Raw genomic sequence first — 10,991 nt, forward strand, 5'->3', positions numbered from 1 at the left:
AAATTAGGGTTTTGACATTTAACCACTTAATTTTCAAAATTAAAGTACATATATGAATTGATAATTTATAATAGAAAAGCAGATCTGAAGCAAGCATTAATAATTAAACATTTCGCAAGTTCAATGTTCAAAAAAAAAAAGAAAATTTAGGGTTTTTATGCAATCACCTCTAAAATTTTGCAAAAGATCAAACATGGAAATGTAATCAAGGAATGAATTTTCAGATCTAATCATGAATAATCAGAAAGGATGTTCACGTCGGGTTCACCAAAATGTAAAGCGGAAAATCGCGGTCGAACCCTAGTTGGTCTCCCCTCTTCTAACTCCGAGGAGAGAGAAGGGAGGTTCGCTAGGATTCGATGGGTTTTCACTTAGGGGGAAGAATTTACATTCAAAAGAGGGGTTGAAACTCATAAGATTCAATCCCACACAATGTAAGATTGGGTGCTAAATGAATTTCAAGGGTTTGGAAAGCAAAGCTACCCTCTTTTGTAAAGAATGTTGATTAAGGAAATTAAGCTAAGGATGCATAGAAAGTCATAAAGATTCGCTTATAAACTGAGTTTAGGTTATAGGATGAAGCTGCGGACCTGGAATTAGCAGTAGAATGTCGATACGGCGTTGTTCTGCAAATTTGAGAAAAAGTTGTCGGGACGATGGCGCCCGACGCCACGGTCCTCCGAAAAATCCGCGAAACGAAGGGGGGATCTGTTCGTCTCTGCACAAGGATTCCAGATCTTCAATCTCAGCCGCGTACCTGCAACCTACACATAGAAAAGCGAAGACGATTGGGGGGTTAGGGATTAGGGGTTTGCCTTTAGGTCAAACCCCGGTTTTGGAATTAACCAAGAAATGAGCAAGTGCTGTAAATGTAAATGACTGTAATGTAAAACAAGTACTAATACCTTGTTCTAAGGATGTTTGTATCCTTATGTGCAAAGGTTTAGATGTTGTATGTTGTAGTATGTAGCATGTAATAAGTGATCTCCTCTTCAATGGTTGAATCCTTGACTTGAATGCAACACTTAGCCTTGAATGGAGACTTGGAATGATCAATTGCTTGAATGCTTGAATACTTGAGTATAGTTTCCACGCTTTTTTTCGTCATGTATGTCTTCTATTCTCTTATCCCAAATGAGAGAGAAAAATGTAGTTTATATACTTGTCAATTAGGGCTGATAGACTGATTTTCCCGACCTTAGGCCGACCAGGGAAGTATATTTCCAAATTGCAATAAAAAAGACCCGATATCACTTAGGAAACCGGGCCCAAAATAGGACCCAGGGACCAGGGCGCCCTGGTCCCTCAGGACCAGGGCGCTGGGCGCTCTGGTCCCACCTCCGGGACAGCGGGGTGCAAGGAGGTTCAGGCCAATGGTGCTTGAAAAATGCAGTTTTCAGTGTCGTGAGCAAGTTTTGGGGTCTCCATTCAGGTTGCGTGTTGCGTCGCCATCGTGAAGACCGAAATGCAGTCGAAATTGCAAGTGTCGCAATTTTAGGACGCTACAAATATATATTCATTAGACTAATTTATACAACCCATCATTAACCACAAGAATGAACTAACACTTAGAAAGAGCATAAAAGAAACCAATCTATGCATGCAGGTCTATTATCAACTACCTAAGGAAGCAAAACAACCAAATCCATAATGTAGACTAAATTGGTTGTTGGATTTTACTCTCAATCAATGTAGTCCAAATTGGGTATGAAATGATCAACTACTCCTACCCTCCACTTTTCATGTAGGAAGGCTTGCTAGGATGAGTTCATCGTTACTTAGAATTATAGGAAACTTCAGGCTAGAGACGATCCAAGATTAAACCTCTGGTATTGCTGGAATAGTGACAAGTAATCATTGGATAGTGCCAATGATCGATGCTTTGACTACAAGTAGGGATTACCTAGACTTCACTTGGTTCATGGAGGTGAAGATTAGCTAAGAGCTACCTTGGATATGATATTGGAATGGTTACATTGGTAGTTACATTACCATGGGGTTAGTGGTAAGTAGAGCTAATTGTTGTATCAGAGAGTACACTAGTAATCACCCATGACACGAGGGTAGCCAATGCCATGTGCTATTTGGGTTGAGAACAAGATAACTTTGACTATATCACCAAGGTTGCAAAGTGATATGTTCGAGTTACTTCTTCCTCGATGGACAAAATCTTATTTGGTGGCCTATAGGGGATGACCATTGGAACCCACGAGACTAGTAGGTTCACTAACTTTGGGGATTATCTCTTAAGCTCATATGGGTATTGAGTTGGAGGACATACCCTTAGTGTAGTATGGGATACACTAAATATTGTACCTAGATGACCAATGCATATTGACCCAAACTTGCCACTATCTCTGCTAGTGCAAAAGATTGAGAAGTGGATGGAACCCACGGTGTATTGTGTAATACACCAACATTCTTTTTCTATTTGGACGCACTAGAATAGGATGTGAGTGAGTCATCCTTTACCTACATATATATCACACACTTAAGCTGTATATGACCTTGCTATGATGAGGACAGACCCACAATGTAGTATGGGATCCATCATAGCCTCTTTGTTGTTGAGCTTTTATCAAGTCAATCACCTTTCAAGCCTATATCTACTGCCGCTTACAAGTTGTTGTCAAAATAGATTTTCAGGTTCAATTGGATGGAGTGGACATGGTAGCGGTTCACATGGATGCAATTTTTGCTTCCCATGAGGATGCAAAAAGGGAACTTGGGTAATTAGGATGATCAACATGACCTTTCTAGATTATCTTCTTGGCTAGGTATCTCTATTAATGATCTTGTATTTTATTTTTTTATTACATGGTTGTATGATGGTATGAATTTAATCTTCAGTATCTACTCAAAATTGGTTTTGTTACTCTTATATATGTTGATTTTATGTGCAAAAAAATACTTGTTCTCATGGCTAGGTTTTACAATTAATTAATGATATTTGAGATAGATAATAAATTATTTGTAACAATTAAGTTAAGAAAGGAAATACTAAAGAAGGGGTGCTTAGCTATGACCAAAGCATGTGCACTGTAATAAAAATTCTGGAATTAAATTAATGTATGGTGAAACAAATTCTTTTCCATCATAAGAATGTCTTGGATTTTGTGTTCATCCTTTTTTTATCAAGGATCAAGTTTGGCAATATAGGTTAGACATATGATCACATAGTCTTTAGATTTGACCTTTCACAAAATAAGAAATTGTTCTATTTCCTTCTTGATAAATCTTTGTTTCCTTTGTTGCTTCTATTAATTTCAGGGTTGATACTATTTAAAAATATCTTAAAAGAAATATCATTTCACCATAAAGAAATATGTATTGGTAGATTAGAAAGATTCAAAATTCTACATGAAGACCCTCAAACAATGTGTACACATTCTTTACTTCTTTTAAAATACCTAGTAATAGAAAGTACTTGGAAATTGATAAACGATTAAATGAACACATTTAAATATTTTAAGACAGCATTGAATTTCACAAAACACGTGTTTCGCCACTCAAAAAAGCGAGTAAAGTAAGGCGAACCTGCCAAAATTTACATTTTAAAATAACAAATAAAAAAGTATACAAGGGAAGAGGTCAAGCTTTGAAGGTTCGACAAAAATATTTAGAGGGTAGTTGGAAAATATAAAATATATGAACTCTTATCCATTCGAAATTTGCATGTTTCGCGTTGCGTTTTGAAAAAAACAAGACCGGTGGGTATTTGTCCAAAACAGCCTACAAATATACGCTTTGCAGCAAAACTCACAACATACCAGACCATCTCACATTTGTGTGTATTCTTTAAGAGCCCTAATTCCTCATATTTTCCTCTGCCATGGGATTTCCAATGGGTTTCCGTAATATCGATATACCCAGATCGCTGCTGTACACAGCATCAGCCATGGCCTATATAAACAACCTCATATATTTCTTTCTTTCACTTCTCACACTCAGCAGGCTGCCACAAGATGACAGCTATTTGTGGCCAGAATTTCAAGAAATTCATTCTCCCATTTCCCCCACATCAGGTGAGATGATAAAGAACAGTTTGCCTGTCATTACATTCCGAATCGTTGCAGAGAAGCTGACTGACAGCGAGGAGGATTTTGGGTGCGCAGTTTGCTTGAGCTCTCTCAAAGAAGATGACGAAATCCGAGAGCTGTGTAATTGCAATCACATATTTCATAGAAATTGTTTGGATAAATGGATTGATAACTATCAGGACACCTGTCCTTTCTGCAGATGTCCTCTTCTTCCCCCACCTGAACAGTCTTGATGGAGATGAACATTCTTGATAGATATGGCACAGGATCGACCCTCTGAACCTCCTGGCTATAATTTCCTAAAGGTTAGACTGTTATGTTTGATGGGCATTTTACATAATAAATTTTTGTTTTCGTAGGCACTAAAACCAGGTGTGGAAATTTGAAAACCGTTGGTTGATCGGGTCATCATTCAACTTAATCTTATTGACATGGTGTATTCGACATTTACTGTAAATATTTTTTATCTTCTATCAGATTATTAATTAAATCTCAATAGTATATTGTAAGTTAGATACAGATAATTAAATGTTAATGCTTTGATTATGGTAAATAATTTTGATGTAAATTATCAATGGAGAGGACTTTTTGATTATGATTGAAGAGAATTTTGAAAAGATTCCAAAGGAAAGATTGATAATTGTAAAACTAAACTTTATTGATTACATTAAAAATTACTGACATAAAATTTCCCCTAGAAGGTTTCCTTGCCAAATTTAGAAGTGTTTCTTACCAATCTTCCATTCCGTTTTTTTCATCGGTGTCTACAATTAAGGCTTTCTTTGCTGAAAGCGAGAACTTTTGTCTGAACAAATCATAGCATCCTTAGTGAAAAAGAAATAATTTTTCCTGAATACATCGCTTTCGAATAACGCTGTCTTGATTATAAAATATGCTGTCATTTTGAAAGGGAATAAATGCACATTCATATATAAAATGATAGAAAATTAATCAGGAATAGTTTTCGCTGTACCATCACCCTTTCATGTAGTCGTTTCTTAATAGGAATAGTTTTCGCTGTACCATCACCCTTTCATGTAGTCGTTTCTTAATGGTACTTTGAGGTTACACAAGAAAGAATGGTTTGCCACTTTGTAAGGGTATATATATATATATATATCAGATTTGTTTGAGAGGATCGAATAACTTTTATATTAAATAATATCTAGGTTATTTTCAAATATCAAATGATTCAATCAGTAATAGTATTTTTTTTTAATATTTTAATGGTTTAATAGTTAGAAGTAATTTTTTATTAATAAAAATAAGAGAAAACAAATGAAAAGTGTCATGAAAAAGGGGGAAGGAATAGAGTGACTCCCCTCCTAGGAGATTTGAAAGGTCATAAGTAGGGACACATTCCATACAACCAAAACAAGGGAAATGTAGCTGGTCTAGAAAGGGCACTTCTTAATACAACTCCACAAAAAGATCTTATTGAAGAAAAAACATCATAAGCTCAATTATAAAAGAGTGCATATAAAAAAGTAAAAATTGAGAATGGATAAAGCATAAAGAAAAGTTTCCCTTCAAATAGTGGAAATGAGATAGAAGAGGAAGAAGGTATAGAGGATACCTCAACACTAGGAAAAATCATAGCCTCGAAAGTCTTTCCCTTGTCTGATGAGGACCAGCTATATAGTGGATTGTTTAGGAAAGATATTTTAGAAAGAATAATTCTACACTACATAGGCATGACATCTACCAATAAAATGCTAACAAAGAAAAGAAATAATTGTTGGTGTTGGAAATAAGCCACACCCGGACCAACAATGGAATGGTCCAAGAGGGGCCTGTAGCTCAGTGGTAGAGCACTCCAACATCGAATGGAAGGTCCTAGGTTTGAGTCCTAGCTGGTCCATGTCTCAACATGGCATTAGAGCTAAGTCCAGGCTTGGAGCCCCAAGCACACGAGAGGTGTGGCTTAAGGGGGGGTGTTGGTGTTGGAAATAAGCCACACCCGGACCAATGATGGACTAGTCCAAGAGGGGTTAGTAGCTCAGTGGTAGAGCACTCCAGCAGCGCATGGAAGGTCCTAGGTTCGAGTCCTAGCTGGTCCATGTCTCAACAATAATTAGGTATATGGTTCCTTCAAATAAAACAACAAAAGATTTAGTGAACCAATTCTTCAACTCTGTAACCATCACAATTAAGCTACAAAGGGAGAAAGTAGTCAAGGAGGAAGCGAGGTTAAAAGCACTAGGAATTGAAAGAGTTGGCCCCTAATATCATCATCACAAAAGAAGAGGTTGATGGAAATAGAAACAAGAGAGCTCTGGTCTAAGAAAAGATTAGATAAGTTGGTGTTTGAGAAGCAATAGGTCTTAAAAATAACTATACAATACATATAAAGGAGGCCACTCCAAAAGCCTATCATAAATTACATGAGAAAGGAGAAAAATATAAAGCCACATCGTTTCAGAAGTCTTCTCAGCCTGCACATTTAGATACATCATCATCCCCTACAACATCCCCTATGTAGTCCATTAAGGACTTCTTGAACAAGTAGAAGTAGATCCTATTAGTGGTCTTTTCACAATAATTCTAATTGCTTGTAGTTGTATCCCAAGTGGATTTTGGAAGCATGGAGATATCTTGCATCACAACCGAGGAAGAAATATTGAAGCAACATATACATAGATTAGACGAGCTAGAAAGATTTGGTTGAGGAGATATAAAAAAGTTCCCTCAACTATAATGGAAATCATCACAACCTTTGCCAATCCAATTGAGAATTTTGAGAGATGAAATGGTAAAAGATATCGTATCATAGAAGGATACCATAAGACAACACAACAATACATAACTTCAAAATGTTAAAATGTATGAAGAAGGGTGTTCTCACTCACTCTATATTACAAAATAATATCAGTATAATAAAGGATATATAAAGGGATATGAATAGTATATATGAGTTTTATTTGCAATGATTGAATTTGTTTGCACAAATATAGGCTTATATGAACAATTTGGAGCTTTAGATAATTAATATATCAACTAACTATGATGCGCTAAAGGATCTAGATAGAAAAGACTGATTGGACATAAATATTTTGCGTGTCCACTATGAACAATTGCAAGATCAAAAGGATAAGACCTAGTACAAATTTCATTAGTTGAGATAAGTTCTTCATTTTAGGTTGGATCACATTATTGACATCCTTCAAGAGGCAAAACAATCCACCACAATTTCGGAAGTAGAAAAATGGCTATTATGACTCCAAGTCCACATAAAATAACTATAGTTGGTAGAGAATAAAAATGGCAACAATTTTGAGATTCTTAAGAGGATATACAAGGATATATTTCTAAATTTGATCTTACTTGAGGACAAGTCAAGATTTTGAAGGGGGATGGTGTTGGCAAGGAAATAGACTTTTGGTGAACACTTTGCTTCATAATGCATCAAGCTTGTGAAGCTTAGGAGTTGGAACATAACATGCATAATAGGGACAGTAAGTATGGGTCATGTCTCATCTTATAGATAGAAATATATTGTAAGATATGATCACTAATGGTGAGGATATAAGAATGATGTAAGGATAGAATAATAGAATATAGAGAACAACATTTAATAGAAGATACTTGATATGAATGTATAGAAGAATATAAGGAGTTTTAAGGGAATATATGGTATATTGAATGAATACTAATATATTTTGGGTCTCAATATGATGTGTTATTTCTGTTCTTAATATTTTATAAAATAGATAATCTTCTGTCTAATTGTAATTTCATGTTCCTTTATTTAGGCCAAGTCCGAGGTATAAGACTACAACTATAGAAAATCATTGGGGTTCATAACTCTAGTCTATGTCCCTAGATTTATTTCTAATAGGGACAAAATGGTTCCAACAATGGATTCAAAAGGCTTGATAAACAAATATTGGCATAATAGCTGACCTATCTTAGCCACTAAGGCTTGAAGGTGAAAAAATATCATGTCCCTTTCCTTCTCATACATCTAGATGATTGCATAACTACATAAAGAGATAATATTAAACTTACAAGTATAATATAATTCTTGCGTAATTTATATATTTTATTTAAAATATAATAATTAAATATGGGGTTTGTGGTTAATAGACCCACATAATTCCTAGTATTGTTGACAAAACAAGTAGACACTGAAAAAGTTGGTGCAAGGTTTCAACCCCATTGCTAAATGTTTTCTCTTGATTGGTATAAATAATGCTCAACAACCTAGTGTACCACATTCTTAGCTCACTTTAAGGTGGATCCTTGAACTCAAGTTGAGTGGGGTTTTTCATATTTTGAAAATGATAATAAAATCATGTAGAAATCATTCTATGATATCTAACAACCAATTACCTATATAGCACCATATATCCCATTGCAATTCATCAACTATCAGTTTGGTTGTGCAACCACTATTCATCCATTATCATTCTCAATGGTACCAAATCCTATGTACTGATGATGTCATGCTAATGTTAAGAATGCATACATCCACTTTAGTCCACCTTTATGTTGGAATCCAATAACACTGAGAGGGGGGGGGGGTGAATCAGTGTTATACCGGATCTATTAATTTTAGGCTTATTAAAACATGCATACACCAACCGGTATACCGATACATACAAAATTGAAGGAAGTAAAGAAACCTATAAGCCAATCACATAAATGAGAACCATAACACATAGATTTATACGTGGAAAACCTCAAAGAGGAAAAACCACGGTGCGATTTGTGACCCACAATATCAATCCACTGGCCATATGAAGAGATATTACAAATATGAGGGGCCCGCACTTGCAGGAAGGCTTACAGCCTAGAGCACATTGATCAATCACAAAAGGAGCCTCACTAACTACATAAAATTCCAGACTACAATCCGGAGAAGTGTGAACTACTAAGATAGCATCTTCTATGCCAACATACAGTTCTATTTTAAGCTCTGTCTGTTCCGGTTCAAAACCCTAAACCCTTTACCGGAATAACCCTTACATGAATTTACTAACATACATGATCTCTTTGATACATTTCACATAATATTACATTTGCATATCCATAATCTCCTATCATATATCTATATAAAAATGATCTATCAAATTGACTTATATACCCTATACAAATTTTCATGCCTCATGTAGGCTTACAAAAGATATATACAATATCAAATATCATGTCGGCCTAATAACATAAATGCATAAATATTAAAACCAATTGCTGATACTAGATCCAAGATACGTTGGCCTCCAATACCGATAACCTTTACTATACCATGTCGGCCTGCATTTTTGGTTACCAAAGAAATCCTCCTGTCCTTCTAGTGCCAGTACCGATGCCAGTGTAATTTCTGTGAAGTGCCTGCTGGTACACGACTGAACCAAAGCATGAAGCTAGAACACAATACCATGTTGCCATCAATGACAACATAGTGAAACCAACCAATTGAGTTTCAATTGCCAACACTTTATGCCTAATAGAGCATTTTTCTTTCAAGGTTCATGAATTAGGGAGTTTCAATGTGGCTTGGTGTATCTTAAAGGATAAATACCATTCCTTACTTTCAGTCTAATCAGTGGATAATCTTCTAATAGTTATTACCCATCTTGTTTTCAAATAAATTTATTTTTAGTTTTAGCTTCTCATGGATATGGAACTTTAGCTATTATTCTTCCTTTTTGAGGGTTCATTTGAGGACTGATTTGTATGTTTTGGCATTCTTTATGATGGTTTTAGGAGTTGTCATTGGTCCTATTAATATTTTTGGGAATAGATTTGACATCTATTTTTCTTTGTTTGAGAATATTATTCCATCCATGATTTGTTATATGAGATATGTATGTTTTTTTGACCTAGGTGAATGAATGGTTGGATGTAATTAAGTATTTTCAATTTGATTGTGAAGGAAATATTGCATATCAAACTTAACACTTTTAATATTTTATATTAGGACATGTTATGTGAGATGATTTATAGGTTCTCTCTCTTTGTTCTATGTTCACTTCCTAAAGGTTCATATTCAAATGTTTTTGTGTGTTGGACATGCAAAAGTTATGGTGACTTATTGTATGAGAGTATGAAATAATTTTTATTACATATGTAGATCATCGTAAGTGTTATTTGTTACTAGAGGATATTGATTACAACCCACACCTTAGTGTGATTGTTTATTGGTAGAATTTATTTTCCTTACCTATTCTCATATTCTACATTACCTATGTAGTGGGAATTTCTAAATGTGTATATTTTTCATTGATTTTTTATACATGTATCTTTTGATTGTAGTATACGGGCTGGATATGTTGTTGGAATAAGTTATAGTGATCTTGTATACCTTTATAGGCTTGAATTATTGGATGTATTCACAATTTTTTTCTTTTTATTTCCATTTGTGTGGGTTTTGCATTTGGCATTAGATTAGAGGCTTCAATATTACTTGAATTTGATGCTTGTGTGTTTAGATTGGTGCATCTTCATCTTTAATTGTTTATTTTTTTACGTTGGTGGCATGTTGGAGGATGAGATAATTTATTTCTTAATATGGTTGTATCTTGATGGAGAATAAGAACATTTTGGAGGTTCATGTGTTTTTATATGATGATGTGCTTCATCAATTGACCCTTATGTAAGGTATTGCAAGTAGTGAGAGAATGTAAACTATTTAATTCCTTGCACAAGAAAAAATAATTTCAACAATGTAAAATAAATATTTAATTGTGTTGTATATTTAGAAGTTGTGTTTAGCGACAATAACTATTTATCTAGGTCCACTTGTAATGTTTTTGATTAAGATAAACGAATTTTATAAGGACTTGAAACCCAAATCCAAACAGAAAATTAAGAAAGATAAAATAGTTGCTAATGAATTCAAAACCAATAGCAAACAATCACCGAAATAGGGCAGAGCCCACATAGAACAACAACCAACAAAAAACTTAAACTAAGAACAACACAAAAAGAGAAAAACTAAACTTGATCATA

General features: G+C 34.8%; 1 protein-coding gene across 1 annotated transcript; it reads left to right on the plus strand.

Moving 5' to 3' along the window:
- The first annotated feature begins 3,832 nt into the window (after window positions 1-3,832).
- LOC131063067 (brassinosteroid-responsive RING protein 1) lies at window positions 3,833-4,273 on the plus strand. The gene has a single exon (XM_057996841.2). The coding sequence runs from the start codon at window positions 3,833-3,835 to the stop codon at window positions 4,271-4,273; it is 441 nt and encodes a 146-aa protein (XP_057852824.2).
- Window positions 4,274-10,991: the final 6,718 nt, after the last annotated feature.

The sequence above is a fragment of the Cryptomeria japonica genome, chromosome 11 (genome assembly GCF_030272615.1).
Source record: "Cryptomeria japonica chromosome 11, Sugi_1.0, whole genome shotgun sequence".
Lineage (NCBI taxonomy): Eukaryota > Viridiplantae > Streptophyta > Pinopsida > Cupressales > Cupressaceae > Cryptomeria > Cryptomeria japonica.

What these genes read in the sequence shown, in the direction of transcription:
- LOC131063067 (XM_057996841.2), top strand. Translation starts at nt 3,833, where the DNA reads ATGGGATTTCCAATGGGTTTCCGTAATATCGATATACCCAGATCGCTG.